Genomic DNA, 22,428 nt, shown 5'->3' on the forward strand with positions numbered 1-22,428 from the left:
GCAGAAAGTTACTGAATATAATAACTAGCAAGATTCTGACCCAGAATCTGAACTACGAAACCTTAGTTAGAGAATGCGTATTCCAATTTTGATCAACATCTATTGCATAATAGTGATTGTAGAATTTTCTTTTTAAATTTAAAGCTTAAGCTTAAGGGAGCTTCAGAAGAAATTAAATTTAAAGGGAATCTTGTTTAATTGGGGTCTAATGACTGTGGATCAAATTTATTGCAAGTATTAAATGTTTGTATCATAAACTAAAAAAGTGGTGCCTATGTTATGCCATAATATCCGCTTAAATAATCATAAGAAACTAAGATGTAGTGAATATTTATTAATTTATGTCTAGTATGTATTGCTGAAATTTTATAAGTTTAGACCAGAAATTAGCTGAGTAATTTGGAAGAAGTCAAACTTTTTATTTTGACCCCAATTTTGACCCCTTTACATTTATTTTTTTGAGCTCAAATCGAATTAAAAAATTTGATCCATGAACAAGGAACCTACATTTAAAATTTCAAGTGTTTAGACTAAAAATTCGCGGAGGAGTTTGGTAGAGTTTTCAAATGTAAAACCGTTGAAATTTTACCCCTTGACAGCCACATTTCTGGCCAAAAAAAACAATTAAAAAGATTTTCCCAAATCTCAATAACTGTAGCATTCAAAGATGGTGACGTTACCACTATACTAACGTGACACGCATGTGAACTGATTAAAAATGAAAAAGTAACTAAGATGAATGTACAAAATGTATAACGGTTTTTTCAATTTTAACCCATTTGTGACCTCCTTAAAAAACTATTTTAACTTGCTAAAGACCTATAAAAGAACGGTCCGTAAAAATCCAATCATTTGAGACCCCTAGAGCCGCTCTGCGACTTTACGTTCCAGAGGAGATAAAATTTGAAAATATGGAAACAAACAGACGGACGGAAATATGGCCGTTATATATATATATATATATATATATATATATATATATATATATATACACACACTAGGATGGGTGGTCGGCGTTGCCCGGGTATTTGGAGGTGTATATTGAAAAAAAAAAGAAAAAAGCGGTCAATATTTTTAAAATTTGACCCATATTATGACCCCTTATAATTTATGGTTTTGGGCTCAAATCAAGTTGTTAAGTTAGATCCATGTCCAAGGAACCTATATCTAAAATTTCTAGTGTGTAGCCCCAAAATTGTTGGAGGAGTTTAGTAGATTTCTCAAAGGTCAAATCGTTGAAATTTGACCCCTTAATCGCCAAATGTCTGGCCAAAAACCGAATACATCGATGTTCCCAAATCTTCGAGTCTGTAGACTTAAAATTGACAGATTTATTGCGTAGATAAATGTACACACACAGACACACAGACACACACACAGACAGAAACTTTCACTTTTAAAGATATATAGATATAAGAGTTTGAAATATGGAAATAGACAGACAGACAGACAGACAGATTTATAGCTTTTTAAATCATATATATATATATATATATATATATATATATATATATAAAATGTTTGAAAATATAGAAATAGACAGACAGACAGACAGACTTACAGCATTTTATATCATATATATATATATATATATATATATATATATATATATTATGACTACTAAAAAAAGACTGTGTATTTTATATCTCTGGTAAAAAGAAAGACGGAGGGAAAACTTTTAATAGAGGGTGAAAAAATAATATTAAATAAGGCTATAGAGTCAGGCGACCGTGTTTCGCCCTCAGTTTTCAAAGCTTAATAGAGTTTTTTTTTTCTAAAGGGAAACGAATTAAAACAGGGGAACGACTTAAATAAAATTCAACTACCGGAAAGATAATAAAAAAAAAAAAAATGGGAAACGACTAAAACACATCCATCGTTATGATAATTATACAATGGAAACGAATTTTTTTCAACCTCCATTAAACGTCCTCCCCACGTCCTTCTTTTTACCATAGATACAACAAAGTTAGTCTTCCTTTTTAAACAGGTATAATAAAGTTTTGTAACCCTAAAAGAATAATTGTTGGGTTTCATCATGCTAGACCCGGCTGATTATAACAGATCGAATATTCAGCACCTTTCTGTTGACGAAGACTCGGACATTTAATTTACATATACTGAGCTAAACTAAACCCCGAAGACGTCCACACAACCAAATATGTGAAATAATTACTCGGAGGCATGAATATAGTTCCACTCATTCCACAAAATAAAATCATTTAAAAAATGTACGCCCTTATTTAAAAAAAAAAAATATTGGTGCAGATTTTCTTTTTGGTCCCCTGACAAAAAGAGGATGGACCTGTAAATTCACCCTTGTCCGTTCGTCCGTTCGTCAGTCCGAACTTTTCTCAATAACTTCGCCATTAATTTTTTGAAATTTTGCACAAACATTAAACAAGGGTGAATTTACAGGTTCACCCTCCTTTTGTCGGGAGACAAAAAATATTTATGCCCTTGTAAAGAAGAAAAATAATTTATGCATGTTTTCACATTTTTGTAGTTTTATTGATACAGAAACAGGTCACTGTAGTCAGTAAAAGGAAGTAACTACAACCATAATTATCAAGGGAAGTAACTCTAGAGGATTTATCGTTATTCAGATCTCGAAGTTCAAATGTAGAAACCGCTGAAAAATATTTTTTATAAAATAACTTTTATTGCAAACGATTATGTTTCATTGAGGTAATTATCTGATTAATATTAATAAAATAACATAATAATAAAGATGATGATGGTGATGATGATGTACCAGTCCTGTATGTTATTCGAATTTTGTCTTATGTATGCGTTTTGATTAATATTTTGAAGACTAAATTACTAATTCAGGTCTTTTATATTATTAACAGCTTACTATCATACACTCATTAACACTATCCTTGAGTGACCTTCAAGTCTTGATAAGTGGTTACTCACTTGTACAAAAATATTGTGTCAATATATAGACTTACTAAAAACAGGGAACAGCGCCACGCACATACACAAAAAAGATTTTCACTCTTTTGGATGATTTTTTTTATTATTATATTTGGTTCCGACGAGTGACAGATAGTACAGAAGTATAACTGTATTTATGTAGGACGATTTAAATGTTTTATACAATGTATATTCATAAAGCCATTTTGAAAAACAATTATTGAGTTTAATTTCATTTTATTAACATATAATATTTGAACATGTTTAATTTATATGTGTTGTATATTCGTCTATATGATGCGTTCGTGCATTTAGGAGTATATATGAATGCGCCTGGTTTATGTTTTACGTGGGACATATTTAATCGTCGCTAAGGATTTTAATGTATATATATTTGAAGTGCATATGTGATCGTCTAGTTATGAATGTAACATTTATAATAGACGCTGTTTACAATAATAGGGGACGGATAAGTTCTTTTTAGGCGATTAACTTCGGCCAATGGAGAAACATCTTATACTTCTGGATTGATCTTGATTTGACGGATATTCGGAAAAACTATCAGTCTTGGTTGTATTTGCAGCAACTTTATTTACCGATGTTTCCCCATTATTTTTACATCTTTCATATCGACATTTCCATTACGGTCAGTGGACTGCCTCTCTCTCTCTTCTCTCTCTCTCTCTCTTCTCTCTAAATGTATGTGGTAACTCGTAAGTTTACACCCCCACCAATTGCTTTGTGTCTCTCAAAAAACATCTCTGCTCGTGTTTCAATCCTGGCCTGGGGTAGTAGCTAGTATGGCCGCACTGCAGAGCTGTGATATAGCGAAACTGTCTGTCTGTGGATTCCTTTCTCTCTCTCTTTCTCTCTCTCTTTCTCTCTCTCCCTCTCTCTCTATATATATACATATATATATATATATATATGTGTGTGTGTGTGTGTATCTGTGTGCGTGCGTGTGCGTGCGTGCGTGTGTGTCGTTTTGTTCGATTTATTGCGAGTACTTTCGACTGAATTCCCCCAGTCGTTAACAAGCGTTATTTTTTAAATGTCCGTTGAGTTTAAACTGAGTGGCAATGTGTTTATTTTTACTTATGAAATTTCTTTTCCCCAAGTAAACATTTCTGTGAACTATTTTAATGTAAATATTTTCTTAAAATTAAAATACTTTTTTCGCTTCGATTACATATATCTGTTATCGAAATTTCTTGTAATTTACCAATAATCGGCCATGAACTGGTTCCTTGGGATTTTCTGCAAGCTAATAACATAACATATATAAAGATAAAGATTAAAGTCGACCCATATCCTAATCTTTATATCGAAAGGTATTAAAAATATCTTTTTCTTTTTAACAGGCATTTGCACCCAAGAAATTGTCAAGGGACCTTGCATGGGACATTTCGAAAGGTAGGTTTGTTTATCTCTTATTCACCTCCAGTAAGTGAAGAATATGCACGGAGTCAGTTTAAAGTGCGAACAGAAATCCTCGAGGACAAACAACTGGCTGCTAAAATAACAGATTAGTTACAATGATCTTCGTAAAACTGGTCTTCACCTGTTTGCTAACAGTTATCTTACTTTCCGTTTCCTTTAAAATCTGAAAAGCACAGTTGCAAGTAATAAGTAATTTATTGTGTTGACATTAATGCTTAAACTAATGTTCGTTTAGATTTTACTCAAGATCTTAGAATCCTCTGCAAAATCTAATCTAATCTAAGAAACTTCTGTAAAATCTAATCTAATCTAAATTCTTGTTTTAATGTGTTTTCAACCACTCTGAAGAGCTATGATACATCGAAATAGTCTGTGAGTGAATCACTATAAATGCTCCCTATCTTGGGTTGAGCATACTGGTGAGTGGAATAACAAACTGCCGCTTTCGTATAAAGCAATGCTTTTTGTGGGAACAAATACAGCTTATGTGTTTAGACAATGTTTAAACATTGTAATTTCGCATACCTATCTTAACAGCCTCTAAATTGCGTAACGATTAGAAGCGCCGATTTCCACCTAAGGCTGAAATGCTAGTATGCTAGTTGCCCGAGTGTTTGGGGTGTATGTTGAGCAAAAAAAGCAGTCAGTTTTTTTTTTCAAACTTTGTTTTAACTGCTATTATAACACCCTAACATTTATTGTTTTGGGTTAAAATCAAGTTATTAAGTTAGATCCATGCCCAAGGAACCTATATCTAAAATTTCAAGTGTTTAGACCAAAAATTAGCGGAGGAGTTTGGTAAAGTTCTCAAAAGTCAAATCGTTGATCGTTGACCCCTTAATAAGAATTTTCTGGCCGAAAAGTGATATTATTGCGTTGGAAAATGTACACAAACACACCTACAGAGATACGCCAAATTTATATATATATATATATATATATATATATATATATATATATATATATATATATATATATATATATATATATATTACTAGAATTTCAGCCCGGCGTGCCCGGGTGTTTGGATGTGTATGTTGAGCAAAAAAAAAAAAAAATAAAAAAATGTGGTAGTAAGGAGGCAGGCTCGAACCCGTACCGCAAATGAGGAAAAGAACAGGAAAAAAACTGACGTGTTTGCTGTTACGACCACCGCCAAAGTGATGTAGGTTTAAAGTAAGGCCATACAATCGAAAGGATAGGATAACTTTCAAAAATATCGGCGATCCCCCCCCCCCTGTTTAAAAGTGGTCAGTTGAAGGTGAAGATATTAATGTTTTTAGCCAATTTTTCTCATATTTTTTGTCTGAAAGGTCGAACGTCGAAATGATACTGATCTTGATAAAATCCATTGCTTCTGTCCAAAGTTTTAGGCAGACATGCAAACATACATAGATACATTTATATATTGGTAACTAAATTTTTTTTTACCCAAACCGATTAAAAATGCTAGCATCTGAATACATTTTAGGTAAAATTTCAAATGTTTAGACCAGAAATTTTCTGAGCGATTTGCTAGAGACCGTAGAGGTAAAATTTTGTAAACTTTGTCTCCTATTATGACCCCTTTACGTTTATTGTTTAGGGCTCAATCACGTTATTAAGTTAGATCCATGTCAAAGGACCCGATATCTAAAATTTCAAGTGTTTAGATCCAAAATTATCGGAGGAGTTTGGCAGAGTTCTTAAAAGTCAAATCATTCAACTTTGACACCTTAACAGGAAAATTTCTGGCTGAAAACGGGTTACAAATGTTTTGCCAAATCTCAGTACCCTGTATATCAAATTTCTAGTGTGTAGACTTAAAATTGAGAGAATTATTTCGTAGGGAAATGTACAGATACAGACACACAGACACACAGACACACAAACAAACACACAGACACACACAGAGACAAGTTCACTTTTATAGATCTATAGATAAGGCAAAAGTGATTACAGCGCGTACTATCTCTGTTTAATTATTCGTTAAATTATTTTGTTAAACTGATGTATACAGTATCCGTATGTGTGTTTTTGTTCGAGTTTTTTGCGAGTACATTCGACTGCATTCTCCCAGTCGTCATCGAGTTATTTTTTAAATGTCTGCTGAGTTTAAACTAAGTGGCAATTTATAGTTTAATTTCAGTCGAAAGTACTTGCAAATCATGGAACAATGTTTTTCAGCCCTCATAGTACAATACGTAAGAGGCATTAACACCAGGCGGATTGACCTGGTTTCTCATCTGATTCATCGATTAATAATGCTTTGGATTCGCAATGTTGTCATGAACTATCATATTGTTCACATTGTCAGATATAATTTACGGATGCCTAATGATTAGCTTAAAGCAAATTCGAAAAAAAATATTTCAATTTTTATCCTAAAATTAGCTCAAATTATTTTATGTTACATATGATCTGCATATAAATGTTATTGAAACCAAAGCTGTGTTCAGTCAGCTTATTCCAAAGGAAGAAGTTTCACTAAAATATAAAATTCACAAGCGATCCTCAGTTAGAATGTATATCCCGGTCAGGTGAGATGACCACATTAATTTCTTACAGGCAGATGACGATATCCCCCTACATACAGTGCTTGGTATTTCCCAAATGGTCACCTATCTGGTGCTGATGAGGTCGAGCCATGCTATAATACTTCCGTTTATGCCCGTCAGAGGAGTGGACGACATTTAATTTTCATCAGTTCTTGCAAGCAGGTGTCGACATCCTCGTTCATAAAGCGCCTAGTATTCTCAAATTGTCACCCAGCTGGTATTGACATGACTCAACGTGGCTTAACTTCAATACCAAATAATACTTCAGTATATATCCGTCAGAACGGTAGATGACATTAAGTTTTTCACTTCTTCCAGGTAGATGTCGACATCCTTTTACATAAAGCGCCTCCTCCTCCCCATCATCATCGTAATCGTCATGATGATGATGATGATGATGATGATGATCATCATCATCATCATGATAATCATCATCATCATCATCATGAGTTTCTTGCTCGGACTTATGTGACTCTTCCTCTCCAGAGTTTCTTGCCGTCCATCAGCTGCCTGAGATCTTCAAGTTCATAGTTGGCGTCGTGTGCTATCTGTTGGATGTATATGGATCTAGGTCTTCCTTTGCTTGCATGTCCGTGTCGTGGGGTCCATAGCAATACATCACTCACTAATTCATGCTTACTCCTCAAACAGTGACCGGAAAATCGTAGGCGTCCCTCTCTCTGATAGTATTAGATATGACAGGTAGGTTGCCATAAAGTTGCTGCTTAGTGGAATGATTTTTCCAAGATATATTTAATATTGTTCGTATCATACGGGTGTATGTGCTGTCTAGTTTTTTCCCAATCTCCGGGTGAGTGTACAGGCTGTAGGACCGTAAGCAAGGACAGCGTCTAGTATTCTCAAAATGTCACCGATCTGGTACTAACCTGCCTCAACGTTGCTTTACATCAATACCAAATGATAATTCAGTATATACCAGTCAGAACAGTAGACGACATTAGGTTTTCCAGTTCTTGCATGCAAGTATCGACGTTTAACTACACAAATCGCCTAGTATTTTCGAATGGTCATCAGGATAAAATAAATGAGGGAGGTGACGAGAAATAAGACTAACTGGAACAACGTCCATGAAAAACAGAAGCACGTAATATAAGAATATGAGAAATAATCGCCCGTAGGCAAAGATTTTACAAGAGACAAAGAACAGCAGGATAATCGTTAAAATGGAACGGGGAGAATAGAAGAGATTTTACTCCAACCATTTTATTTTTTTAAGAAATTGTTTTTGCTGATATTTACGACGTCCCGAAATTTGTTAAGGAAACAACTTATTTGCGCAGACAGTGACGAGCTTTAGAAAATTGCTCTTCTTACTGAAATTTAAAGTTTTGAAGAATTCAAATGCCATGAAATACCCCTTAAAAAGAAATAAAAATGATGAAAAAAAATTTTTTTTAAATCGTAAGAGGACACTTTTCTTTTATGATAACAGTACAATTAAATCCCAATCATTAGCATAATTGGACCAAGTAGGGAAGAAGTACTCTGATTAACTTCACTGGCTCTGTAAACAAATATCACGGAAAAAAAAACAAACAAAAAAATTACCCCCCCCCAAAAAAAAGCAAATAACAAAGGAACAAACTTTTTAACCAAACTTTGTATTGATACATATTTTTAAATAATAATAAAAACGAGTTATATATATATATATATATATATATATATATATATATATATATATATATATATATATATATATATACATATATATATATACATATATATATATATATACATATATATATACATATATATATACATATATATATATACATATATATATATACATATATATATATATACATATATATAATTAATTTTTTACTATAATAATTAAATACCTAGAGACACTAGTGTTTCATCCTTTCGGGAATCTTCAGTGCAGGGTGTCACGATTAACACCAGTCGAACGATTCGAACCCCGGAACACGAGACATCTCTGACTCTCTCTCTCTCTCTCTCTCTCTCTCTATATATATATATATATATATATATATATATATATATATATATATATAGCTGAATGTGTGTGTGTGTGTGTGTTTGTCTGGTCACGAATAGGCTCATAAGACTTCTTTGATAAATATGTTTTAACTTAAATAGGGATGGTATAATACAATTGTGGGGTCTGCGTTCGCGCCTGGCCTCCATAGAATGAAAATAGGCACGAACTTTGATAAAGACTTTTCATGTCTATCTGCGTAAGTATACTTTGATAATTATGATTTAGTTTTAAGAAATATGGTATAATAAAATTATGGGGTGTTCGTTCGCACCTGACCTCCATAGAATGGAAGTATGTCACATGGTTTAACAAGGTTTTTTAATATAAATATCTACAGAATATTGACATAAGTGTTTCAATGTGAACAGGTATAGTATAATAAATTATGGGGTTTACCTATTTTTTTTTTTACTTTCATCATATTTTGCTTTGGTTTTGATACCCCCAAATTCGAAGCTATCTCTTTACAACCGTTCGTTTTCATAACCTATCATACTTTCATAAATCAGAGTCCATCTTCTGTAGGCTGTTTTTGAACCCAGTCAACGACGGGTACTTTTGCTAGTATATATATATATATATATATATATATATATATATATATATATATATATATATATATATACACTTTTATACATATATTACTCGGTATAAAATAAGGTTATTTGTGATTAATCTATAATATAAATCTCACCTGTTTTTTTTAAATGTATGTATGTATATATGTATGCATGCATGTATGTATGTATGTATGTATGTATGCATGTATGCATGTTTTTATGCCTGTCTAAAACTTTCGATAAAGGCGACAGATTTTCATGAGATTGGTATCATTTTTAAGCTCGATCCCTCGGACGACAAATATAAAAAAATTGGCTAAAAATCCTCAACTGAGCACTTTTCTACAAGGATGTGTCACTTTTTTCGCCGATACTTTCGAAAGTCATCCCCTCTTTTCGATTGAATAGCCTTTATTTAAACCTTCGCCACTGTGAATGAATAAGACGAGAAACCTGCTTACTAATCTGCATTATATTTGTTCCTGTCTATATTAAGTAGGCAAACGTATTAGATGAATAAAAAAAAAACACGACCTATTTTTTTCTACTGCAAAATATTGAATAATGTAAAATTGAACGCCATTTTGAATTTATGCGCTATGTAGAATAACAAGCCTAGTAGGCCCAAATCCGGAAACGGTTGGTTGTTAACAAGTAGTCGATGTAGTTAATCATTATCGCTGGGTTTTGAGTGGAGTACTGTTCTTGTAATGAAAAAAAAAACAAAAAAAAAAAAACGATACAAAAATGGATAGCAAAGAAAGAACATCTACCATAGGAAAAAGATATCCAATTGCGAATATTAAATGTCGTTGATGGAAACAAAATTCAGCTATGTTACAAAAATTAAAAGAAACAAATTATATTTTATATAGTGATTCAGTCACTTTATTGACGCGTTCTTATCACACCTGGCAATAAATATAATCATCTAAACCGTTGTGATCATACCCAATTATGCCAGAAATATGGCAAAACCATTAGTTTTGTAATTATTTATGCAAATCAGTTGTCCCATTAGCCAATTACTGGAAGCAGTAAATATCAGCTAAAGCATTAATGTCTCGAAAAAAAAATGGTTGTGGTAAAATCTCTTCTATTCTCCAGTTCCGTGTTAATGGTTCTCCTGTTATTGTTGTCTCTCATAAAATCTCTGCTAGAGATTAATTCTCATGTTCCTCATGGCCGTTATTCCAGTTAGTCATATTATTCGCCCCTCTATCTGTAGATTTTTTTATCCTGATAAGGGCTTCTTCTTCTTCTTCTTCTTCTTCTTCTTCTTCTTCTTCTTCTTCTTCTTCTTCTTCTTCATCTCTCTCTCTCTCTCTGTCTCTCTGTCGTATATAAGAGACCCGAATATGAGAACAACGGATATACGCGAGATTTTCTCTGGTCCCAAATTGGAACCTGTTTTAACGTACAGTGTAACCCGGATAAAAGGGCACCCGGATATTAGAGAGCGGTATATCTGGGTAAAACTGATAATATATTTATACATACGTATCTAATTAATTTATTCAATTTAGTTAAACAAAATTACCATTGGCCGCGACAAGAAATCTACTGTTTCAATACAAAAAAAATCATCACATAACCATAGCCGCTGGTCTTTATTGAGGCAAGTCTTTTAATGAAAGGAAAAAGAAAATTTGGAAGGTTTTTTAAACTTTAATTTTTTTTATTGTGGGTTTTTGGAAATAAGTGTTAGTATCATTATAAACTAGGCTTTTATTTTAGGATATTTTTAACCTGGAATATATATATATATATATATATATATATATATATTTATATATATATATATATATATATATATAATTATATATATATGTATATATATATATATATATATATATATATAATGAATATCTGTTGCCCCTCAACATCGAAGCATAAAAAATAACATGAAAAATATATGCTTATATTTTAAAATAATTTTTATTTTAAGTAAAGACGACACTACCATTTATGGTAGCACATCTAAGACACTAAACGACCAAGTTCTCTCCAATTCTCTCTCCTCTGATCTTGAGCACGTAGTACAATGGGGTAAAGAATGGCTGGTTACTTTTAATGCATCTAAAACCAAGCTTCTCTCTTTACATCATCAACATTCTGATCCACATCTGACATCAATTGAAATGAATGGCTCTCGTCTTCAGGAGGCCTAAAGTTTTGACAAACTTCTTGGCTTGACCATTACTCCTGATCTTAAATGGAATACGTACATCAAATCTGTTGCCAAGGCCGCTGGAAAAATGGTGGGATCTTTCTATCGATCCGGTAGATATCTCACTGCTGATGCTATTCTCTATCTATATAAGAGCCAGGTACGTCCAAGGATGGAATACTGTTGCCACATCTGGGCAGGAGCTGCTAGAAAGGACTTGGCCTGCCTTGATAGAGTTCAAAATAGACTTCGTAGCCTCGTAGGAGATGTCCTTTTCTCTTCCTTACAACCTTTAACTCACAGAAGAGATGTTGCGAGTTTGTCTCTGATGTATCGTTATTTTCATGGAAAGTGTTCGAATGAGCTTCAATCTATGGTCCCCCCTCGCCAAACTTTCACAAGAAACACTCGTCTAGCTGTAAACACTATCAATAATTCCCCCCACTCTTTATCTGTGCCTAAACCTAAACGTAGATTCCATGAACAAAGCTTTTTTCTTAGAACTGCACACCTGTGGAATTGTCTTCCGTTTTCCTGCTTTCCGGCTGACTACAATATGGTTGTCTTCAAGTCTAACGTAAATAAGTTCTTGATGAGCCGTTCCATATAAGTTATCAACTTTACCAAATTTTCATTACTAATGATTACTATAATGTCCAATTTCTACTGTACACTCTTTAACCCTTATCCTTGAGTGGCCTCTTGGCCTTGATAATGTGGTGATGCCTATGTAAAAAAAAATCTACTTATTGTTTATAAACTTTGTATTTCATTCTTTTTCTCTAGATATGCTTTCAACACGACGACTAATAAATGCGAACAGTTTATTTATGGCGGATGTAAAAGAAACGAAAACAACTTCGAGACTTTAGATGCGTGTAAGAATGTGTGCAACAACTGCTTGTTGCCAATGAAGAAGGGTAAGTGCATGGCCTATATTCAACGATACTACTACAACAAGGTTACCAGGGAGTGTGAAAAATTCATCTATGGAGGATGCGAAGGCAATGCCAATAATTTTGAATCAAAGAAAGATTGTGAAGCTCAGTGCGTCATCACGAATCCACCACAATGATCTGATTGCAATTTGACTATTGGAATAAAATTTCATTATGCGATATAATTAATCATTTTATATGTAATATCTCTTAATAACAGTATGCTTTTTAGAATAAAGATCGTATTTGTATTAATTTCCTTTGTTGTGTCTTGTTAAAAAAAAAAAAAGAATAACTTCTAGACATGTATATCTCATCGAAAATGCCTTATATTTTCAGTTTTAATTACTTAAATGCCCCCCTCTCTCTCTCTAGCGCTTGGAAAATAATACAAACCTTGGTGCCACTTTCGCCACCAAACTCATCAAGAGTTAATCGTTGATATAAGACAGAAATATAAAATAAATTAATGTATCACGAAAGAGCAATATATATATATATATATATATATATATATATATATATATATATATATATATATATATATATATATATATATACATACATAATATATATACATAATATATATATAATATATATATATATACATATATATATAATATATATATATATATATATATATATGATGAAAATAATGGAAATTGTATTCCGACAAAATAGAGAAATAAAATGGAACAAACCGTATTATGTGTTCATCAACGTTTCGTCTTTATTTCATCCAGAGGAATCTCGAAATAAAGACGAAACGTTGATGAACACATAATACGATTTGTTCCTTTGTATACATATATATATGATGATGATGATGATGATTGCAACGTCTTGTCAGACGAGTGCCACTCCCTCAGACACTTAAAGTCAATGAGCCCAAAGATGACTTTTTCTTTTAGTCCTACTGGTGAATTCACACGCTCAAGCAGGCATAACACTGAAGATGGTCATTGAGATCAATTATTACATGCTTCCAGTATTTCAAGCCTCCATGCATCACAACTTTTCCATCGCCACAGGACCACTTTTATAGACAAATGCCTGACGGGAGTATCTATACACAGATGATGTTACAGAGTCTTAGCTTTGTACGACAGCAAAGTCTCTCTCTCGGTTCAAAATGTTGAGATCCAGCAACAAGCAAGAGCAAGATAGCCAGCAACAAGTTAAACTGCAGACCAGCTTGCGGGTACTGGTCTACCGCTTTATGGTTTTTTAAAGCAGAGATTTGCTTCTCCTAGAAAGGTTGCCTTCACCACAGCTTACAGGAGTCCTCTCCACCCCAACCCACACATACACACAAACACACACGGTGCTAGTTGGCCGTTGACCCCGAAAAAGTGTTCATTCATTCATATGAACCCATATATATATATATATATATATATATACACACACATATATATATACATACATACATATATATATATACATATATATACACATATATATGTGTGTATATATACATATATATACGCACACATATATATGTATACACATATGTACATATATACATATATATACATATATTTAGATATACATATATATACATGCATATATACATATATATACATATATATCTATATATATTTATACACATATATTTATACACATATATACATAAACATATACATATTATATATACCTATACATATACATATTATATATATATATGTATATATATATTCAATTATGAGAGAGAGGAAGTAAGGGGAGGAGGAAGAGAGTTTGTCTGTATTATCGCTCACAAATGCCAACAGGCGTGTTCATATCGCAATCGTTACATAATCAATGCGCAGCACATATCGACGGCCAACAATTTGGAATTACGTCTCCTTGATCAGAAAATCTACAAAGTAAAAAAAAAAAAGAATTATTTCCCCTGAATAGATAACGGATTCATTAAAACTTTGAGCGTTTTTTTATTTTAAATCTAAACAAAACAGCCACGTAACAATTGACAGCCTAGAGAACGGATCTGTTTCTCCACTGATGATGGGATATACACCCGAAAGGACCTATGGAATAAATACCATCCACAGTTAAAAAAAAAAAAAAATGAACATTCAGGTAAATAAAAAAATTATTGAGTTATTTATAATTCATTTATTTATTCATCAGCTTCTAACGACTGTGCCTTTTATTACATTACATCATCTATGAAACCATTTCACACATTAAAATCATTTTAATCTTTAGAAATATTATTCTAAATCCAATCTACGGATTAAATTTAGAAGTAATATAAACTGTATATCGTTGTAGGCGTTCTTTTATTTTTAAAGTTTTTTTTGGGTAACGATGGCGTTAACATATAATAATAAAACACTGCTCAATATTCTTAGTATAACAGGTGTGTCCAAACCGAATATCATGTCAACCCTGGCAACGCTGGGTATCCATGCTAGTATATATATATAGTTTTTTTTTTTTTATCGTAACCTAACAAGAGACTAACCCAACATTTAGTTTTATTTTAAATTTGCTTGGAGAGGGGAGCAGCAAAAGATGTATCCAAAATATTGAATATTGTTTTCGCACGTGATTTTATTCTAGGATATTTTTATAGTTAAATCATTCTTTCATATACAACATAGGCAACGCTGTGACACAATTCATGCTATTATTTATTTATTTATTTATTTATTTGTCTACTAGCAATTCCGCCCGGCTTTGCTCGGCCCTATGTACTGTTCATAACTTGCCATACGCGCGAATACACTTAAAGATTTCAAATATTTAGACCAACAATTGTCTGGGTAATTTCGTAGAGACCGCAAAAGTTATTTTTTTTTAACTTTGACCCCAATTTTATTCCCTTAAGATTTGAACATTGACCCCTTGACAGCCAGATTTCTGTCCGGAAACCGATTAAAAAGATTTTCCTGAATCTCAATACCTCTTATGTCAAATATTGAGTCTCTAGACCAAATATTGACAGAGTTATTGTGTAGGGAAATATATATATAAGGAAAAAGAAATGAACACGGCATTAATAAAATTACGTTAAACTCTGACAGTTTTAACTTTTGTCTTCTTTGTACTCATCTCATTTCCCCCCCCTTTCCCTTTCTCTTTCATTTCCTATCTTCATCCTTAACCTTCTCTTAAAATTATATCTATTGCTGTGTCATTATAACGCTGGAAAAGTGATTTTTAGCGGATATGTTTTAATAGTTATTAGGTTGGTGCAAAAATAATGTCGTTTTAATAATTTTAATAAGTTTAAACACGCATATACAGGTAGGTAGAAGAGTAACCTAGGTTAACTTTGGTAGCATTTATTTGTTATGTATTTTTTCTTGGCCACTTTCTATAGGGTTATTATCATCAACATTATACAGATTGATGAAGAAAACGCGTTGGAATATAGACAGTGTGTCAATCATCATCATCGTTATATGAATTAAGAGATTCTATTAGTGGCATCGTTTTCCGATATTTTTCTAGTAAGAATTCTTTATCGAGAGGGAGGGACGAATTGAAGGTTGCCAACATCTAAAGTGAACGTGATTTTTCTGGAACGAACTTGGAACACCCAGGTAATCAGTGCGTTTTGTTAAGCACTAGACCACCATCCATGTGTAAATAATAAAACACAGTAAAATTATTAAATTTTTATTGTACATAGGTAGTATCAAATATATAATGAATTATCGCTGTATTTATTAATAAAATAACGTATACATTCTATTGAAAAAATATTGAAATATACATGAAATCGAAATCACATCAACCTCGGATATATGAGAAAAGGCAGGTAGCTTCGCATGCTTTTTTAGTTTGAAAATTGTTAGGATTAGGGTTAGGGGTAGGGTTTTAACGTTGAAGAAGTAACGTCGCATTATGGCTTTACACGGTCTCGTTTTCGCTGGCAGTAGACACCTGCTCTCACAGACCTTCCGGCACTTTTTGAGTGTCTGGAAGTTATTCCTGTTTCCACCACAAACGCTGAATTGAACCGTCGCATCGTCCCTTCCTCGCATTATTGGCAAACCTAAAAAGACGAATAGGAAATTAACACAGTTAAATAATACTTTTAATTTTTAAAGTATATAAAATTTAAAAAAAAATGGTTTTAATAAAACATTATCGCATTTATTATTTTAAACATTTCATTTCATTTATAACAAATGAAATTCAAATTTTATATAATAAAGAAAAATAGAAATATATGCCTGAGACTGATAAATTGTTTGCACCAGAATGAAACAGTTTTGAATCACTTTGAAGGTTCAGATCAAGATATAGTGCTACTAAAACTTGTCTAAAATTCTTTATTTAAATATCGGTAAAAACTTTCTTACATGATTTTATTCAAGAGCATGTCTACATGTAACGTCACAGATACTAAACGTTATGCATCGAATTGTTGCTCTAATATTAATTAAAATCTATTATATCATTCTGGTTCTTGAAAATGTCTAAAATTTAAGGCTTAAGTTTTAAAGGTCTTAAGAAATTGAAATTAAAGGAATCTTGCTGATATGGTGCCTAATGAACACAAATTAAATTTGCTGCAAATCTACATTTTTTAAAATGGAAAGCCATAGCCATATAATATACCCGAAAAAATGTATTATTTGTTTATTAATAGAAATTTTATATACTCCAAATAAATTTAAATTCAGGAAATATGTAGAGTTTGCTTCCCTTTTTAACTCTTTCCATAAAAAAAATCAAACTAGATATTGCAAGCATTCTAATTTTGATAAAACTTTCTTACATTTTTGTTCTAGAACATAAAGAAAGAAAAGATTAAAATAAAAGGAAAAAGACTGAAAAAAATAAAAATAAAAAGATGGATAAGGTTAAATAAAAAGAAAAAGATAAAAAGAAAGAAAAGATTAAAATAAAAAGAGACGCTAAATAAAAGAAGATATTAAAATAAAAATAAAAAATATCAAAAAGATAGAAAAGATTAAAATAAAAAGAAAAAGATGAAAAAGGTTAAAATAAAAAGAAAAATATGAATACGTTTAAATAAAAAGAAACAGGATAAAAAGAAAGAAAAGATTAAAATAAAAAGAAAAAGCTTGAAAAAAATAAAAATAAAAATAAAAAGATAAATAAGGTTAAATAAAAAGAAAAAAGATAAAAAAGAAAGAAAAGATTAAAATACAAGGAAAAAAAATGAAAAATATTAAAATAAAAAGAAAAAGATGAAAAAGTTTAAATAAAAAAAAGATAAAACGAAAGGAAAGATTAAATGAAAAAAAAGATAAAATGTTTAAAATAAATATCAAAAAGATAAAAAAGATTAAAATAAAAGAAGCAGATGAAAAAGGTTAAAATAAAAAGATGAAACAGCTTAAATAAAAAGATAAAAAGATCAAAAAGAAAGTAAAACATAAAAAGAAACAGAAAAAGATAAAAAAGATTAAAATAAAATAAAAAGATCAAAATAAAAAGATGGATAAGGTTAAATTAAAAAGAAAAAAGATAAAAAAGAAAGAAACGATAAAATAAAAGGAAAAAAATGAAAAATATTAAAATAAAAAGAAAAAAGATAAAAAGAAAGGAAAGATTAAAAGAAAAAAGATAAAAAGTTTAAAATAAAAATAAAAATAAAAAAGATTAAAAGAAAAAGATAAAAAGGTTAAAATAAAAATAAAAAGATGAATACGGTTAAATAAAAAGAAAAATAGTAAAAAAGAAAGAAAAGATTAAAATAAAAATAAAAACATTAAAAATTTTAAAATAAAAAGAAAAAAGATCGAAAACAAAGAAAAGATTAAAAGAAACAAAAAAAGATAAAAATGATTAAAATAAAAATAAAAAGATCAAAATGAAACGATCAAAAAGATTAAAATGAAAAGATAATTAATATATTTAAATAAAAGATCAAACAGATAAAAATGAAAGGTAATAATGCAAATGATTTTAAGAAAAGATTGAAAGAAAAAGACCAAAAAGATTAGAATAAAAGGGAAACATCACAAAGATTAAAATAAAAAGATCAAAATATGTAAATAAAAAGATCACACAGATTAAAATAAAAAGATCAAAAAGATTAAAAGAAAAAGATAAAAATATAAAAAGATCTAAAATATTAAAAGAAAAAGATCGAAAGAAAAACATAAAAATATAAAGAACAGATCAAAAGAAAGAAAAGATGAAAAGAAAAAAGAAAAGAAGAATTCCGATTGACTGCGATACAATTCCAGTGTTTTTATTTATTTGTTTGCGGACTATTACCCTCATCTTCATAGTTGTTGCTTAACCACGTTTCGGTTAACTTATCTTCTGGCATTTTTCAGTTGATTAACCGCCATGTGGCAGAAATGCTAAGTCTCTCAGCTGTATCTCCAATAATTACTGCCTTCCATAGTTGTTGTGTCACCACGTTTTGGCTAACTAAACCTCTGGCCTGCTTTGAAGCGGATTGAAACCGATATCTTCAGACAATGCGCACCTGGAACCGTAGAGATTCAACGCCTCTATCCACTGAGCAACGGGCCCGAACAATTACTATGAAGATGAGAATAAGAGTTCGCAAATAAATAAATAAATAAATAAATACACACATTACTCATCTTTAAAGGATTCCAGTAAAAAATAAATATATAATTACAGTGTTATTTATGGAACAACTATGTAGTAACATTGTCGCACTCTCAGCAGAGTCAGGTCATCGACTGGAAACCCCATGCAGAGAGGTTACGAGGCCACTCGAAAACGAAGCCTAAACGTAGACCGTGAGTTGCGATCCGTGATGTTTTAGGAATAGTGGCTCTTACTTCAGCTAGAAACTAAATCAGCGAGACCTTAACACCTATACGTTCATCACAAGCCATATTACACAATCTGATTCTTTAAAACCCCCGAACCTCATTTCGTTTTTTTTAAACTTACATCCCAAATAGATACGGTTGTTACATGATAAGGGCTGTCCCCTTTTCATGTAAGTATAAAAATAGAGAGATTTAGTTAAAATGAAAATAAAATGAGAGAAAACGAGAATCGAACCCTGGAAATAAGTTTTAAACAACAATAGGTTTAAATGAATGTCCAGTAAATTGTTGATTCTGATGAAATAAATAATAAATAAACTATTCATTATTATTATTTCTCTTTATTAAATTTGCATCCCAACTAGATACGACAGGGTGGAACGATAAAAATGTTGCCCTAAAGAAAACGTCACTACAGCTTTATTTTTAAGCTTTTATTTAAAACATATCAATTCAAGTAACTTGATTATGTATTAGAGCTGACATCTATTCAATCTAGCTGCCTTTAGAAGATCACATATAGAATTCAAATGGATATATCACAAGTCAAACCGAAAATAGGCACATTCATATATGCCCGTAAATATATGAACATATATAGACAATATTACAGTATGGTTAAGGTACAAAATGTTAATGTTTTTAAAAGTCATTTAATATATTCTTAGAGAGAAATTTATTATTGAAATATAAAAAAAAAATTCTTAATAATAAAATTATATTTGACAGTTTTATTCGATATTTAATAAGCCATGAGTGATATGCTGTAAAAAAAACAAAAACAAAAAAAAACAAACAAAAAAGAAAACAACAAAAATCAAGCCACCAAACTGAATCTCCGAAACAGATACTAGAAGAAGGTGATCGAGGATCAATCATGATGAGAACAAAGAATACTACTGCCATGAAATAATATTTTCTGGATGCTACGATTTTACTGCAAATTTTAATTCTAGACGTAACATTTGCTAGGAGTATAAACTAATTATTTGTAATCATTATCATCATTATAAACTCATTCCGTCAGTCTCTGGAAAGGTGCCACAATGCAGCCTTTAAAAGCCAACGCTATTAACCATTTTCTGGAACTAATGTTATCATTCTTACTGCGAATTTCAATTCTAGAAATAATATTTTCTGCGAATATATATATTTATATTATTTATAAGATGCTAGTTAACAAGTTTCTTCAGCATTAAACATCCCATAATTGTGTATTACACCGTAAAATAAACCAAATATGTACTAATACAGAACCTGACTCAAGATACCTCGGCATCTTCCGGCAATTTCTAGTAAGTTGCCGGAATAAGTCAACACGATTAACCAATCAGTAATCAGCATTCGGGCGTGCGTATTTGAAGTTTTAAGAAGTTCTATTACCATGTATATTTAAGGGTGACGGCACGTAGATATAAAACACTCAGAGGATAATGCAGAGATTTTGTTGCATTTACCTTGTCTTTTCAAAAAACTTTTACACATATGAAATATATTTCATCAAAATAGGATATATTAGATTTTTAAGCGATCATCTTATAAAATCCCCAGGGTTGCGCTTAGTTATCCGTTAAAAATTACATTGCCTTACCCGGTATATACTATCAGGGTTATCTAAAAAACAATGAAGTTGGGGTTGAATACACCTGCCATGTACCTTTTTATCCCGGGCAATTCCGAAAAAAAGTATATTAATGTTAATCTTTTTGGGCAACGCGGCCTTGTAACATACTTAATTATCCAAGATACGACCTCCAATAACGCAACACAGATTTTCTTGGATAAAATTGTATAACAAAACGTAACGACGCTTGATTGTAAATACCCTTCTTAAGAAATAAAATAATAATAAATTTAAGTGGTTACGATATTTAAAAATCCCGGGCAATTCCGAGTAGATTATCTTGGACAAAATAGTATATCAAAAGATTAATGTTACTCTTCCCGGGAAACGCGGCCTTTTAACATATTACTTGCTCTATCAAAGATACAACCTCCAATAACACCGTATAGGTTTTCTTTTCGAAGATTGAATTTTATGCGTATATTTTCACTATTTACTTCAATAGTGCTCAATACATAGGTAGAGCTAGGTAGTAAGTCATAAAAATATATATGGCAATATAGAGAAATAAAAAGGAACAAACCGAGTTATGTGTTCATCAACGTTTCGTCTTTATTTCGAGAATTCCTTTGGATGAATCTCGAAATAAAGAAGAAACGTTGATGAACACATACCTCGGTTTTTATTTCTCTATTTTATCGGAATACTATTTCTATTATTCTCATCATATGGCAATATATATTAGAATATTTGTTGTGAAAATCCAAAGTTCCACGTATTTAACAATAAAATAATTTTTTAAAAATATTTTAGAAAAAACTTTACGATGTACAAGGAACATCCCCGACACGGAACTAAAATATCATATTCCAAAAATCACATAATTTGATGAAGTGGTTATTTTATTTATTTATTTTCACAAAATCATTTTTTTTTCAATTTTTTGTGATTTACATCGTAATTCATGATTGAAATATGATTAAGTTGATATTTTACACTTACTGCCATTCCTGTCATTTATTTTACACAAAATAATAATATATAACTCGATTCGTAAAGTTTAATCGAATTTGAAATTCTTATCGGAAATCTTATTGTTTATTTTTATTATAACTTTAGTTTTTATCCTAATTTAGTCACGCAAATTTTTGACAAGGATAAACTTTCCAAAAAATAAAATGTCAATTTTTTATCACTTATACGTATGTATGTATGTATGTATGTATGTATGTATGTATGTATGTATGTATGTATGTTTGTATGTCTGCCTAAAACTTTCGACAGAGGCGACGGATTTTTACAGGATCAGTATCGTTTTGCAGTTCGACCTTTCAGACGACAAATATCGAAAAATTGGTAAAAAACATTAATATCTTCTCCTTCAAATGGGCAATTTTCTACAGGGGTCGCTTCTTTCGCCGATATTTTCGAAAGTCATCCTCCCCTTTTGATTGCCTATCCTTAATTAAAACATACGTCACTTTCGGTTTGGCAGTGGTCGTAACAGCAAAGGCGTCATTTTTTT

At 31.2% G+C, this 22,428-nt stretch overlaps 2 protein-coding genes across 2 annotated transcripts in view; both read left to right on the forward strand.

Annotated features, from left to right (window-relative positions):
• Positions 1 to 12,849, forward strand: part of LOC145248713 (carboxypeptidase inhibitor SmCI-like) — a 94,609-nt gene extending 81,760 nt beyond the window's left edge. The window contains exons 7-8 of the mRNA XM_080110365.1: positions 4,281 to 4,332; positions 12,442 to 12,849. Of these exons, the coding sequence (XP_079966491.1) occupies positions 4,281 to 4,332; positions 12,442 to 12,730 (341 nt within the window). The 3' untranslated portion in view covers positions 12,731 to 12,849. The remainder of the gene's footprint in view (positions 1 to 4,280; positions 4,333 to 12,441) is intronic.
• Positions 1 to 22,428, forward strand: part of LOC145248906 (BPTI/Kunitz domain-containing protein-like) — a 70,935-nt gene that overhangs the window by 6,156 nt on the left and 42,351 nt on the right. The window lies entirely within an intron of this gene.

The sequence above is a fragment of the Euprymna scolopes genome, chromosome 27 (genome assembly GCF_053919585.1).
Source record: "Euprymna scolopes isolate OS-2025 chromosome 27, ASM5391958v1, whole genome shotgun sequence".
NCBI lineage: Eukaryota > Metazoa > Mollusca > Cephalopoda > Sepiida > Sepiolidae > Euprymna > Euprymna scolopes.